Consider the following 16011-nt stretch of genomic DNA (forward strand, 5'->3'; position numbering starts at 1 on the left):
GAGGTTTGTCATCTACTGTGCTAACCACAATATTGACCCGCTAGATGCTTCCATTCAAGACATCATTTGTTACCTTTTCCACCTGTATCAATGCAATCTAGCGTACTCTTCCATCCGCATTCACCTGTCTGCTATGGCAGCATACCTCCAGAATAGGCAGCACCTGTCACTCTTTAAGGTCCCTGCTATCAAGGCCTTTCTGGAAGGACTCAAAAGGGTCATTCCACCGAGGACCCCACCAGCTCCAGAATGGAACCTCAATGTGGTTCTTACGAGGCTGATGGGTCCTCCCTTTGAGCCACTGCACTCTTGTGAGCTTCAGTTTCTGACTTGGAAGGTTGCGTTCTTAGTAGCAATTACATCGCTACGGAGGGTTAGCGAGCTGCAGGCGCTCACCATCCAAGAACCTTTCTTCCAGGTACATGCTAACAGGGTGGTGCTCCGCACTAACCCTAAATTCCTACCTAAAGTGGTACCACAATTCCACATAAACCAGACAATTGAATTGCCGGTGTTTTTCCAAAACCCAGAGACGCTGGCGGAGCGCATGCTCCACACCCTTGATGTTAAGAGGGCCTTGATGTACTATGTAGACAGGACAAAAGATTTTCGCAAAACCAAACAGCTTTTTGTTGCCTTTGCCACACACCACAAGGGAAACGCTATCTCCAAAGCGGGGATTGCTAGGTGGATAGTAAAGTGCATTCAGATCTGTTACGCTAAAGCTAAACGCACTCTCACTATCCCACCGAGGGCCCACTCCACCAGGAAGTTGGGGGCCTCTATGGCTTTCCTAGGTAACATTCCCTTAGAAGATATCTGTAGAGCAGCCACATGGTCTACCACACATACTTTCACTAAGCACTACTGTGTAGACGTGCATTCCAAACAGCAGGCAGCTGTTGGTCAGGCTGTTCTAAAAACGCTTTTTCAGACTGCTGCAGCTGGCACGGGCGGCCGCCGCTAATGGAGGGACTGCTATGTATTCTATGCACAGATATGAATTCAGCAGCCCACATGCCTCGAACTGCAAATGCTACTTACCAGTATGCATCTGTTCTTGGCATGTAGGGCTGCTGACATTCATATCGCCCACCCTCCTCCCCGGCGCCTGTAGCAGCTGCAGTATTCATTCATATATATACATATGCTCATAGCATGGTCATCACTCACATTCTTCACTCCATCTCTGCCAATGGCTAAAAACAATCTGGGGATGGAGGCGATGCACATGCGCACTGTAGTCCAGGGGAGGAGCCACCTATCTCGTGATACTTCGAAGACTCTTCCAGGACAACAATGTGCAATCATCCGGACCCAACACTAGGTGGCGATCTATGCACAGATATGAATGTCAGCAGCCCTACATGCCAAGAACAGATGCATACTGGTAAGTAGCATTTGCATTACTTTCTCTACTCCGTGTGATATGCCTAGATATCACACTGGTGCATTTCCTAGAAGAAAGGTAAGTAAATCAGGTTTTGTTAATTTGCAATTTCTTAGGATTTCATACAAACCAACTTCACACTTAGAAGATTTTTCACAGAAAAGCAGTCCGTGCAGTCCAATGTGAGAAAACAGTGTTTTCAGTTTAATGGTAAGTACTTAGGTTTTGGAGTTGGTATTCTGGGGTTAAAACCTGGGTTCCCACTGGGTCAAGGATGCACTTAAAGCACCCTCAGCGGAACTAGGGTGGCCGGGTGCAGAGTGCTGAGGCCCAATGTTATCCAGTGGGGGATAGCGAGCCTCTGGTTGGTGGCTGCTCACAAGCAGGCCACAAGGTTGTGAGAGCAAAGCTCCTGGACTTAAGCTCAGGGCACAGGGAATCCGGTTTAGCACACAAAGTGCACCCGCTGCGGCGCAGGGGTGGCTGGGTGCAGGTTGCTGTTTTGGCGTCGGATGCCTTGTTTTCAATGGGCATTTTTGGTTTTGGTTTTTAGCTGCAAGCTCGGTCCAGGAAGGCTTCCTGGAGAAATCAACAGCTGGGCAGGTAAGTTGGAGGGCTTGGGGACTTAGGTACACCTCTGGTACTCTTTTTAGACGGCAGGGCGGCTAGATGCAGGGGTGTCTTTTGAGGTCGGATTACGCCTCATCGGGCCACTAGCGGTTGGGGGTGCAGTGGCTGCAGGCAGCGTCCGAGTCCTGGATGGCTCATTTCACAGTGGACTCTGACTCTGGAGCCCTGGTGAACATTGCTGGGACCGGTGGGCCACTCCGACTCAGGTCATAGGCGCTGGGTGCAGTGGTGGTTCCAGGCGACTGGTTTTTGTATCCTCGGCAGGCTCCAAGTCTTTCTTGGCTGTTTCTTTTTAAGAGCGCTGCTGTTCACAGGAGATCCGGTCTTTGTTGAAGGCAGTCAATCCTCCCAGGGGTTCTGGAGGTCCCTGGCTGCAGGACAAGGCGACTTTTGGCGCAGGAACTTTGGATACTGCAGATGGGCTGGGGCCAAGTCAGTTCTTCTCTGCAGTCCAGTCTTCTCTGCTGGTAGTCTTGGTTCGTCATCCTTCTTCGTAGGTTGCGGGAATCTGTCTTCTTGGTTCAGGACGTTGCAGGGGTCTCGAGGTCATTAGCCAATGGGCTACTGACCTTAGGGGGACTACATCCTTGGTGTGCTCACCCCACGTGGGGAAGTGGGCACAATCCCTAATCCTGATTGGGGAGTGCCTGCCATCTGCAAAATGGTGGGCACAGAAGAGTGGGCTTCTCCTCGCCTCCCCCACCTGAGGGGTGGGGTTGGCAGCGGTCACCACACATTCTGGGCTGACTAATTTTTCCCGCCGAAAAGGAGGGGAGACAGGAGGGGGCCTGCTCCTGATGGCAGGAGAGGCTGGGGGTCGCAATACAAAGGCTGCAAGGCCTTTGAAGCTCCCCTGCCACAGACTTTCTGGCCTAGGAAGGTGTGACCACCTCCTCGGGTCCAGAAACATGTCTCGTGGTGGCAGGCTGGTGTGTACCAGTCAGGTAACCCCCCCCAGAGGCTTGTCTTTTTTAAGGGGGCATCTCCAAGATGCCCTCTGAGTGCATTTTTCAGTAAATCCTACACTGGCATCAGTCTGGGTTTAATGTGCTGAAAAGTTTGATACCAAACTTCCCAGTGTTCAGTAAAGCTATCACAGCACCATGTACTCTTAATAGCATTACTGCCCTTACAATGTCTAAGAATTGGCTTAGGCACTGTAAGGGTACAGGGCTCTTGTACCTGTACCCTCACCACTGGTATAGTGCACCCAGCATGTCGACTCTTCATTTTGTTCTGCACCAAACACACAGCCTGCAATGGCAATGTGTGTGTGTAATTTTAGACGGCCTCTAAGGGTGGCACAATAAGTGTGCAGCTCTGAGGCTTTTCCTGGCCACAGTGCCCTAGGTACCTATGTTACCTTTTACAAAGGACTGAAGGACTGACGTGGCCAGAGGTGCCAATTTGGGGTACAAGGTACAGTTTTGGGAAAGAACACAAGCCCTGGGAACCTGATTGGCATGGACCCAGGGCACATCAAGTCAAAGTGCATCAGTAGTCTGGCAAAAAGTGGGGTGGTTACCGCAACAGAAACCCAGATTCCTACAGTAGGGACCTTACACCCAGGGTGGTAAAAAGGAGCGGACGTTTTGTGTGGACTATAGGGGCCTCCATGCATTAACCAAGACAAATGCACACCCAATTCCTAGGGCTGACACATTTATTGAGAGGTTTAGGGGCAGCCAAGTATCTCGGCACTTTTGTTTTGACACCAGGGTACTGGCAGATTGTTCTGACTCCTGGAGCTAAAGAGACCCCAGATGGGCATTATTTGTTTTGCAGCGAGAATCATTCTGGATTCACTATGCTGTGCATTATTCCGCGGTCTAGTGGTTGGGTCTGGAATCGTAGTCTTTTTTTTTTTTTTTTTTTTTTTTTTTTTTTGTATCCCAGGTGGGCGTCTACGTCCCACCTTTTGGTGTACTTCCTGTGACGTTGGCACGCTTCCTGCGGAAGCTCCCACCTTTGGGCGCCATCTTCAGATTCTTTTTTCCGCTGTTGGGTCTGAATCATCACGAGAAGCTCCAGAGTTTTTGGAGGAAAGAAGAGGAAAAAGACTAATCTTACACAGAAAAGATTGGAGAAGATACCGAGGAACGAGATCACCAAGCCGGGACGACGAAGAAGGAGATCTTCGAAGTCCAATGGAGAATGCGCACACAGGGGGCCCCCTGAGCGCAGGAATGGACAAAACACCTTTTAAATTCTGCCGTAACTGCCACCACAAATACGTGGAGAAGGACCAGCACCCGGTCTGCAACCTCTGCTTGCCGGTCGACCACGAGAGCAAGGATTGCAACGCCTGCTCCGCCTTCACCCCGGAGACACTCTGGGTTAGAGAGAGACAGAGGAGAGCCAACTACACCATGTAAGGCAAATGCCAACCTCCGTCGCTTTGGGACCTGGGCCTCTCCAGCGACAAAGAGGACCACATCGCCGAGGGACCAGATAACTACACGGTCATAGAGATCGATAAGAAGGCATCTAAAGAGGTAGGAGAGATGTCGACCCCTAAACCCCCGACAGACTCTCAAAAACCCGAGTCAGACTCTCGAAAAACAGAGTAAGTCCTCGAAGGGAGCACTGCCGCCGAAAATCTCGTCGGCCGCAGTTGCATCCAAGGACAAACAGCCCAGCGGATCCATGAAAAGGACTCCCAGCCAGCGAAGACCGACAAAAACCCAAGGTCGTCGAAGCACTTCCCCGAAAAGGACCACTCGACTTTGAAGGAGAAGAACCCGAAGGTCGCTTCGACGTCAACGACTAAGTCGAAGAGATCGGCCGAAACGCTCGATGCCGAACATGTCGCCCAGATGGAGAGGAAAAGGAGAAGGCTCGAGGCCGAAATGGAGAACATCCTGCAAAGGAAGAGAGAGTTCGACGAGAAAATGAAAAGGTTCATGATTCCGTCGAAGCCGACGATCGTCGAAATAGAAGAGGAGTTTGATGCCGAAGGGCTGCCGAAAACTCCCGAGCCCCAGGAACACCTAGAGGAAGAGTGCCTTTACTATGAGGAAGAAGGCGACGATGACCAGCGAACGAGTTTTGGCTCGGCATCCTCGATGGCACAGGACCTTGAATGGCAGGACCTTGACTCCGAAAACCCGGAAGAGCTCGTGGAGACTTATCCTTCGCCGCCAGATGACATTGGGGCCTATACTCAGACCCTCCAGGATTTCGTGGCGTGCCGCCAAATCGGCACTTTTGTAAAAATGCCACGATTTTTACGAAAGTGCCCGCGAAATCGGCACTTTTGTAGATATTGCGGCGTTTTTACAAAAGCCGCTATATCCCGAGTGGTCTGCTTAACGTCACCAGGGCGAAATGTCTTTCATATTCTGATCAGCAGCGCATAACATGTTAAACAGAAGAGTTGTACTACAAAACGCGTAGAACCGAGTCATGTTGAAGCTCTCCGTGTAGCTTCAGGTTGCTAGTTACTGATCGCTTTCTCTTGGGCTTCAGGTGGAGAACCAAACAAAAATCTGTCACTCCAGGCAGAAGGGTGGCACTCGGGAAACTCTTTCGTAGACTTCACTGCATAACGTCATCTGATCACTAGGCTCTCCGGCCAATGAAAAGGACCAGAAGTGCTGGACTAGCGTGCTCCTTTATCAGCAGTGAATTGATGGGAATGGAAACACACCTGATTCATACTGTAAAGCATACAGAAATCGAGGAAAGTTATTGGAAACTGAAGTATGCGTTTGCGTGTGTGATAGTTACAATTCTTTATATTACGACCGTATACTTGGAAACATATTTTTTTCCCATTCATTCTAATTATGAGCGCGTGTTTTCCCAAAATCGAATACAATTACTCAACCAATTAATGTTCTATTCGAAAACACTGTGCCAACCCTTTTTAAGTAGCAGGAGACAGGATTTCAATGGTGTTGTGATTAACAGAGGTCGTTTCTCTCACTTTCTGGGTGTATAGCTCAGGTAGCAGGTTAAATGTATTTCACACTGGTCGCTGCTTCGGTGAGGCCGTCGATAGATCACTGCTTTTTTAACACGTTCACTTCCCTCTAATATATTCGATTTATTCAGCATCAGATCTTATTTCTCTCACAGAAGCAAAGCAGCCAACGCTCATTCTCTTTTCTTGTTTATTAAGAGTCACACCTCTCCATTTTTTTGTTTTCGATTTGTAAGGTGAATATGCTATGCATTTTAGTTATTCAGCGAGAGAGGATGTGCATGCAGTCTGATGGTCACGAGTGTCATTTCGCTATCTATGTTCGGTGCCACATGAACTCCGGGACTGTATTTACTCTACCAGGTTCTCTTGTTAAGTACTAGAGTACTTTTACAGATGTGTTTCAGTCCTGGCTCTGAACACCGCTTCTATTTTAATACTAGCGGAGACATGCAAACCTATTGTATTATGACTGCCTTTATATAGTGCTTAACACCCCTGACGAGGCGTTGAAGCGCTTTGCTGTGAGTAGCACGATACTCCAGACCCAATGTTAGTGGTTAATCCACTGGTTAGGGGGATTAGTCTAACAGTCTCGAAGAGACCTTTCATGCTTTTTATCCAGGGACCTTGTAGTGGATTAAACAGTAGTAGACAGCTGTGGGCATTAATGGAGGATATCTATTAATAATGACCTCAGCGGATCAATCACTTGGGTATCAGCAGGGGTGGTGCAGGCCCCGGTGCCTCTGCAGCGCCTGTGGCAGCACAGCCATAGGAGGGTGTACAGACTCGGCCATTGCTATTTCAGTACTGAGGCCCTGTACGCCTCCATCACTGCTCCCCAGTACCTGCCAGCACCCCCTTTCACTGCAGTGCTGGGCACCCACGCGGCAATGTAGTGTTTCAGGGAGGGAGTGCATTGGCAGCACATTCTTTGTATGGAAACACGTTATTTCCAAAATGATGAGCTTGTGTGGTCTCTTATCTAGAGTAAAGTTTCATCACAACTACTTGTCTGATCGCTGTTGAGCAGAACATGATGTAGAAACTAAGATCTTATTCTGCGTGCAGCGGCCTGGCCTGTGCTGGAGACACAAGTTACACAACACCGAACAGTTCCACACTACACTACCTTGACTAAAGAATTGGTAAAGGGCCCACCAGCACGCTAATGGTGTTGAAGCGCAGCCCTTCTGTGGGGCCATTTCATGTTGACTTGGCAGTGTAATCAACCTATGGTGTATGTCACCTGTTGATGTTGTTTGTTGGTTGCTGTTGTATCGGGTGAGTGCGGGGGCAATCAGATGACTCCGACGCCAGTGTGGGGGGTAATGGTATGGCCGGTGCTATGATATAATTACAGGAGGCAGTGATGCTGGTAACTGGGTCTCGCCGGCATAGCCCAACTGGCAGATGAAGATTTGCAATTCCAAGGGATAACAGCCTTCACCTGTGGGCTGCTTCCTCTATTCCATATTCCAGGTTGCCTATTCAAAGTGGAATACTCTGCTAAAACAGTTTCCATTGATTTAAGGCTGAAAATGAATGATTGAGTAAAATAAAGTGCAGCTAAAATCCCGCTAAATTTCCATATTTGTGCCGCTAAATTTCCATATTTGTGCCGCTAAATTTGCGAATCCATGCCGCTATATCCTGGGGGGTCTGTATAACATGGTCATCAAGAACGCAGCAGCGGCTTTTGGAGTCAAACTGGAGGAGGAAAAACCTAAGGCATGTTTCCTCTTGGAGACCCTACTCCCCACTCAAACCGCGTCAGTTCCTCCCCATGCTTCTGAGTGTCATGGACCAAGGGAGGGAGGCGTTCAAAGACCCAGCGACCTGCAGGTCTGTCACACCTAGGACAGAGAAAAAATACAAATACTTCTCTCAGGATCCTCCCTACATCCAGGGATCAGTCACGGCGGACTCCATTATTACGGTAACAGCCAGGAAGAGGGCAAACATCCCAACAACATCAGGCCCACCACCAGACAAAGAAAGTAGGAGAATGGACCTAACTGGGAGAAAAATAGTAAGAAATGCAGCGGTACACTGGCGCATGGCGAACTCCAATACCCTACTGAACAGACACCAGTACCAGGATTGGGACGAGATTGGACAACTGCTCAAGCACCTCCCCGATGAATACCAGCAAAGAGCATCACACCTGGTGGAGGAAGGGAAAAATATAGCAAATGCTTGCCTGAAAACAGCCTTGGATGGGTCTAACACATCCAGCAGACTTATGATGATGGGAATCACAGAAAGAAGGCATGCCTGGCTCAGGATCTCAGGCTTCAAGCCGGAAGTACAGAACAACATTCTGAGTACTTCTTTCAATGGAGAGACACTGTTCGGGACACTGGTGGATGAAAAACTCACCCAGCTCAAGAACGAAAATGAAACTGCAAGGTCCATGGGGGCCTTACAATGCAGAGGGATGAGAAGGGGTACCCTGACACGTAGACCAAACGGAAGGGGAGAAAACCAGCCGGGATCACCACACCAGACATTCCAGCAGAGGCCCACCATGGCGCCAATCAATCACAGCAGGGACAGCAAAAACAAACCTGGCAGTACCAGCCTCGGGGCCAGTCCTTTCGCGGGAGGGCGAATGGACGAGGGCAAACAAGAGGGGGCCAACAACCCACCTTAAAGTGACTGTCACGCAAAGCATGCCCACCAACACGACCCCTCCGAGGGTGGAGCACAACAAGGCCAACAAGAGGGGGGATTTACACGGACCAAACATCAACAAACATGTAACACCAGTAGGAGGCAGGCTAAGACACTTCTTCCAGGAGTGGAAGAAGAGAACTACAGACAAATGGATACTCAACATCATACAGTTCGGATACTGCAAAGAACTGGAAAAGAAACCACCAAACAGAAAAACCAAAAAGGATGGCGCATTTAGGAAAAGAACTAGCGCTACTCCTAGAGGAATCACAAGAGCTACTCCGAAAGGAGGCCATCGAACCAGTTCCATTCAGAGAACAGAACAAGGGAGTGTACTCAAACTACTTCCTAGTACCAAAAGTGGACGAAACGCTAAGACCCATCCTGGATCTAAGGTTCCTAAACAAATACATAAGGACACAAAAAATCAAGATGACATCCCTAAAAGAGGTCATTCCTCAGATAAGGGACGGAGACTTCATGCCCACCATAGACCTCAAAGATGCCTACCTGCACATTCCCATGAACAGGCAGCACAAACATCTACTAAGATTTACCATCAACAAAGAACACTACCAGTTCACAGCGCTAACCTTTGGACTAAACTCTGCACCAAGGGTCTTTACCAAATGTGTTGCGGCCGTGGCAGCGTACCTGCGCAGGGAAAGGATTCATGTATGCCCTTACCTCGACGACTGGCTAATAAAAGCAAATTCACACAGGACATGCAAGGGAAACGCACAGTGGGTCACAAACACTGACAGACCTGGGATTCTCCATACACTGGAGGAAATCCTCGATGGAACCAGAGCAAGTGAAGATCTTCCTGGGTGCACAGATCAAATCCATACAACGCAAGGTGTTCCCCAGCGACAAGAGAACACTGGCCCTGCTCAAGGAGACACGCCACTACCAGAAGGGGCGAGCCCTGACCGTGAGGACAGCGAGCAATATAATGGGGATGATGGCGTCCTGCATACATCTGGTCCCCAATATTCGGCTCCACATGAGACCATTCCAGGAATGGCTGCAACAACAATGGTCACAAGCTACAGGAAGTTGGGAAGATCTAGTGGTTGTAACGCATGCAGTGCAGGAGGAGATAACATGGTGGAACAGGGAGAACATAACAAAAGGGAAGCCTTTAACACCACCAACCCAAACGGTGACCATCACCACAGACGCATCCCAGATGGGATGGGGAGCACACATGATCAAGCTCAAGGTGAGGGGTCTGTGGACTCCAGCAGATGCGGTCAGACACATCAACTACCTGGAACTTAAGACAGTGTTCCTCGCCCTGAAGGCATTCCAGAAACAACTGTACAACCAGAGAGTGTTGATAAAAACAGACAACACAACAACGATGTTCTACATCCACAAACAGGGAGGAACACAATAAGTCGCACTATCCAACCTAGCGCAGGAAATATGGAGATGAGCCATCCCACTCAAAATAGACCTGCTAACCATACACCTACCAGGGAAGGACAATGCGGAAGCAGACTGGCTCAGCAAACAGACTTCAGCATCCCACAAGTGGGAGCTCAATGCACAGGAAACGCAAACGCTATTCAGGAGGTGGGGAACACCGACGATAGACCTATTTGCAACACACCAGAATGCAAAATGCTGATACTTCGCAACCAGGGGAACGATCCCAGGGGAATACTCTATGGATAAGCTGGTCGGAAACATTTGCCTACGCTTTTCCCCCCGATACCACTGATGCACAGGGTACTAACAAGTGCAGAACCAGCAACATGACGCTGATCCTGGTGGCACCACAGTGGTCAAGGCAGACCTGGTACTCACGAATAATGGAAATGGCACTGGGACCACCCCACAAGTTCGGGAAAAGAATAGACTTACTCGCCATGCAAAACGGAGAAGTATAGCCTAGCTGCATGGCTCCTGGAGACATAGTTTGCGCTACCGGAAAGCACCCTGCAGGTGCTACGAGAGGCAAGGAGACCTACCACACGAAGGTGCTATGTGGCAAAATGGAAGAGGTTCACACAATGGTGCAGCAAGAAAAAACTACTCAAGAAGATGACAAGGGAATCAACGGTGCTAAGATATCTCACACACCTGCTGAAAGCAAAACTAAGTTGTTCCTCGCTAAGAGTACACCTAGCAGCGATAGTAGCCTAGACAAGAGGAGATGCAGGAAAGAGCTTCTTTATATCACAAGTAGTAAAGAGATTTCTGGAAGGGGCAAAATATCGCACCACCTAAGAGGATGCCGCCACCGGCATGGAACCTCAATTTGGTCCTAACAGAACTTATGAAGCTCCCTTTGAACCCATCCATAAGGCCTCACTACAAATGCTAACAATGAAGACAGCCTTTCTAGTGGCAATCACCTCGCTGCGCAGGGTGAGCGAACTGCAAGCGCTGACGCTACAAGAACCCTGCATTCAAATACACAATGATAGGGTGGTAATGCAAACTCACCCACACTTTATGCCAAAGTTGGTGTCTCGGTTTCACATGTAACAGACAGTACAAATACCAAGCTTCTTTCAGAAACTATCCACAAGGGCAGAGAGGGCACTGCACACTCTGGACACTAGAAGAGCAGTAATGCATTACATGGAAAGAACTAAGGAGCACAGGAAAACAAAGCAGTTCTTTGTGGCCTTCGTGAGCGGTTTCCTGGGTAGACCAGTAACAAAGGGAACCATCGCACGATGGATCGCACAAACTATACAATTCTGCCACAAACAGGCAGGCCAAGAACTAGCAGAGGGGGCACGAGCCCACTCTACCAGGAAGAAGGGAGCAACGATAGCCTTCCTGGCTAACACACCCATTCAAGACATGTGCCTGGCAGCTACATAGGCTTCAGTGCACACGTTCACTAAGCACTACTGTGTGGATATACAAATGAACAAGGAAGCACAAGTAGGACAGAAGGTGCTTCAGCATATATTCAACAACCAATGCTCATCTTCCACCCAGCCGCCACAATCATAACAAACTGCTACAAAGTCTATGCACAGCATAGTGAATCCAGAAAGATTCACGCTGCAAAACGAGTAGTTTCTTACCTGTTGGTGTAGTTTTGCAGCTTGAAGATCTTTCTGGATTCACTAGCGAACCCACCCACCTCCGCCAGAAAGATGAGGCAGGAGAAGAAGGTGGAAATAGAAGGCCAATATACAAACAGACACCTTATAGGACAAAGGGGGAAGAATTATTTACGTGGAGGAAGAACTAGAAAACATTGCCAAAGGATTCACAAACAGAACACAAAAACAAGAAAAAAGAATCCGAAGATGGTGCCCAATGGTGGGAGCTTTCTCAGGAAGCGTGCCGACGTCACAGGAAGTACACCAAAAGTTAGGACGTCGAATCCCACCTGGGCTACAAAAAAAAAAGAAAGAAAAGACTACAATTCCGGACCCAACCACTAGACTGCGGAATAATGCACAGCATAGTGAATCCAGAAAGATCTTCAAGCTGCAAAACTACACCGACAGGTAAGAAACTATTCATTAACTGGTATCTCATTTGGACTAAAGAATGCCCCTGCCACCTTCTAAAGCTCCACTAGGCAGGATTATCTGATCCACCTTTGCAAGGCCCTTGGGGTTCTGCAGAGTGCAGGCCTCACTATCACAGCAAGCAAGTGTCAGGGCAAGGCTCTGTTGTATACCTGGGCCACCTTGTAGGTGGGAGGCCAAGTTCAACCCGCATAACCCAACTTCCAGACAATTGTGTACTGTGTTGCTCCAACCACCCTGATGCAAGTAAGGGCATTCCTTGGCTTGACTGGGTACTTCAGGAGGTTTGCAAGGGGATATGGGTCCATTGTGGCCCTCCTCCCAGATTTGACCTCTATGATGATGCCAAAGAAAGTGAACTGGACAGTTAGCTTTCAAGAGGCTTTTGACAATCTGAAGGGAACAATGTGCTCAACACCCATTCTAAAAGTTCCAGATTATTACAGGCAGATCATAATGCAGGCAAATGCCCCTGAACATGGGATAGGCGCTGTCATGTCCCTAACCAATGATGGTGGCCATGACTAACCTGTTGCTTTCATTAGCTGGAGGTTACTCCCCAGTGAGTAGCATTAGACTGCCAATGAGAGGGAAGCCTTTGCAGTGGTTAGGTCCCTGAAGTTGAGGCCCTACTTGTTTGGCTCTCATTTTTTTGTTCAAACTTACCACAGGTCTCTCAGATGGCTAATGTAAATGAAAGGTGAAAATCCCAAACTGTTGAGGTGGTCCATTTACCAACAGAGTATGGACTTTACAGTGGAACACAGACCTGGGACCTACCATGGCAATGCAGATGTCCTTTCCAAGTTATTCCACTTAGAAGATGAAGACTGTCTTGGGAAAGATAAGTTTCATCCTCTTTTTTTGGGGGTGGGGGGGATTTAAGTAGGAAAGTACTTACTTTTGACATGGTCACCCCCGCTTTTTGGCTAGTACATGTGATTTCGACTGGAAGTGCACTACGGTCCTGCTGACCATGTCCCCAATGCCAGATCTATTTCCTAAAACTGTACAATAGTTCTCCCCGTTGGCAATGCCTTTGACACCCTCAAAGTCCTTATAAATTGTACCCCTGGTACCTAGGGCAGGTTGTAAAAAAGGTTCTCTAATGGCTCAGCACGAATTGTGACACCCTAAGAGACTCCTCATCAAACACATGAAAGACTGCCACTGAAGGTTGCCTGTTTCAGTGCAATCTAAAGTGAAAACACGACATGCAAGGCTGGGTGCTTAATATTACAAGTACATGTCAGGGCATACCTGCATGAGCAGATGTGTGTCTGTGCTGGTCAGTTCCAGTAGTGCAAGTGAACAGGGAAGTCATTTTAGAATATGTGCTGGACGGTAGTGAAAACGAGATCCCCCAGCTACATAATGGCTTCACTGAAAATAGGGATGTTTGGTATTAAACATCTCATATTCATTAACCCACACTGCTCCCAGTGTTGGATTTGCCAATGCATGGACACACAGGGCACCTTAGTGGTGCCTCCCTGAAAACCTACCAACCTCTGGTGTGCTCACTGATTGGTTTCTGCCAGCCTGCCACCTGAGACACTGTTCTGACCTCCTAGAGTGAGAGCCTTCTGGTCTCAGGAGACTCAGAACAAAAGCCTGTCTGGAAAGTGTCACACCCCCTCCCACAGGATGACCTGCTGGTTAGCATTCCTAGGCTGACAAGCTTCAAAAAGCTGCTGCCTTTGAAGTGTTAATCTGGCTCCCCTCACAGTTGAGGAAGCTGACCCCTTTCGTCCAGCGCCCCTGTAGCACCTGGACAGGTAAGAAAATTAGCCGATCAGGTAGGTGTGACACCCCAGGCTACTACCACCCCTAAGGTGGGCTGAACTGAGGTATACATGACTCTTCAGAAGTAGCCATATTTGTGATAGTATACCTATGAATTCTAGGACAGGGTTATGCCCACTTACCACTGGAAGTCTTCATATAGGGCACATCATGACCCCCGGGGTCAGTAGCACATAGGCTACTACCCTGCACTCTCCTACTGCCCCTAAATTCATTATTTAGGGTAGCCCCTAGCACCAGAACAGATCCTGCCAACCTAAAAGACTAAGGACGTGAAGTCGCATCCTGCAAGTAGTGAAGACCCAGCAACTGACTTGGCACCAACCCTGCTGGCCTGCCTACTGACTCCGACAATTGCGCCAAAAAACGACTTGTCCTGCAGCTGCTGAGTCCCCAAAGCTCAGGGGACCTGCCAGCACTTCACCCAGGAACCAATACCTCCCAAGAAGTATTGGATCTGCTTCCCTGCAACCTGCAGGCAGCTATAGACTCCTGTGAGGACTTTGTGACCGCAGAAACCGGATGCCTTGAAGACACCACTGCAACTGTCGCTCCAAGCGAGTTGAAGTTTACCAACTGTGTCAGTGCAATTCCCCAGCTGTCCAGAGACCGAGTCCACCATGGTTTCACCGCCAGGGAACTCTTGGATGGAGCCTGCAGCATCTGCATGCAGGCCCCCTATCCCACAACTGCTCCCGGTAAGAAAAACCTGACAGCTAAAGACATCTCTGCAACCCATCATCCCTGGGCTGTGGAGAAGGGGACCAATGGTGTTACTTTGACCATCGTGAGACCTGAACCACCCTGTTGGGTCAGCCTGCCTTGCCTCCCAGTCAAACCCTGCAGCCTCTTCACGTTTACCGATCCTCATAGAGTAACATTGGGCACCCAACACTGTTTTGCACCCTTGCACCTGGCTGCCCTAGTACCGCCGCTGGTGGTGGGCTGCTGGTTTTGCCTTACCCACCACTCAACTAAACTTCTAGAGATTGGTCTCACAATTTGCTGTACTATACCTGAAAGCTGCATTGACTTTTCCCTCCCATTGGATTACATTGTAGCTTCCAGATATTGCAGATGTTTCAACTTTTTGAACTAGAAATAATTACTATTCAAAAACGCACTTGCCTGAAAGTTTTTCTTCTGATTCCTAAACATATATAAAGAATCTTGCTATTTTTATAAATTGGTGTGGATCGCCTCCTAAAATCATGATTTTCATTTATTGACTATTGTGTGCATTTTCAGATGTCTTTCACACCTCTGTGATAAGCCTAAGGCTGCTCGACCACAATACACCTTAGAAGAGCACCTAGAGATTGCCATAGCAAGTCTCCTATCCCCTAATCGGGTAACCCCCGGACTCATTACACAATATATCTCATTTTGGTATAACATATAAAGATCCAGCTTCCTACACGAGCTCTCATGCTAAGGATAGTGCTGCCACTAAGGCCCGCACCCAACTGATGCTTCATTTCCCTACACATGTGTTTTAGAGCCCCTCAATATTTTGAGTTTATAATGTTGCCATCCAAAAGCTTAAACTGCGCAAATTCCTTTGACTGAACAAATACCTTTGCTCCTCTTTCTGCCAAGCTTTCTATAATGTCCTGCCCACTACTATGGCTTGAACATGTTTGTAGTGTTTAGGAGCGCTGTAGTCTACCTAAGTACCTTTTAATAGGTTGAATCAAAGGAATGTCCCGACTACCTTTGTTAGATGATGGAAGTAAAGACAAGTATGCAAGTTATTTATATTTGGAATCATCTCAGTAATTAATTGTTACTTCTCACAATTAAATGCTTTGTTTTGTTGACGTTTCTTTGTCTAATTGTTTGATAAGTTTGTAATGGAGCCTATCCTGTTAGTCATTGTTGTTTTCTCAAAATGTCAGTAAAATATAACAATGCAACATTTTTTTTACTTTATACATCGTTTGAAGCATTAACATGTTGTCTCTGCAGGGTCGACAGCGCTGGATCTTTTCAAATTTTATGTTGAAGATCTGAAAGCACGATATCATGATGAAAAGAAAATAATAAAAGATATTTTAAGGGTAAGACAT

The 16011-nt window shown here is 48.1% G+C and overlaps 1 protein-coding gene across 4 annotated transcripts in view; it reads left to right on the forward strand.

The window, feature by feature from the left end:
- Positions 1–16011, forward strand: part of PRPF40A (pre-mRNA processing factor 40A) — a 963502-nt gene that overhangs the window by 436126 nt on the left and 511365 nt on the right. For all 4 annotated transcript variants that reach the window (XM_086956681.1, XM_086956683.1, XM_086956684.1 and 1 more), the window contains exon 19: positions 15911–16002. In XM_086956681.1, coding sequence (XP_086812807.1) covers positions 15911–16002 — 92 coding nt within the window. The remainder of the gene's footprint in view (positions 1–15910; positions 16003–16011) is intronic.

The sequence above is a fragment of the Lissotriton vulgaris genome, chromosome 2_1, assembly GCF_964263255.1.
Source record: "Lissotriton vulgaris chromosome 2_1, aLisVul1.2, whole genome shotgun sequence".
Taxonomy (NCBI): Eukaryota; Metazoa; Chordata; class Amphibia; order Caudata; family Salamandridae; genus Lissotriton; species Lissotriton vulgaris.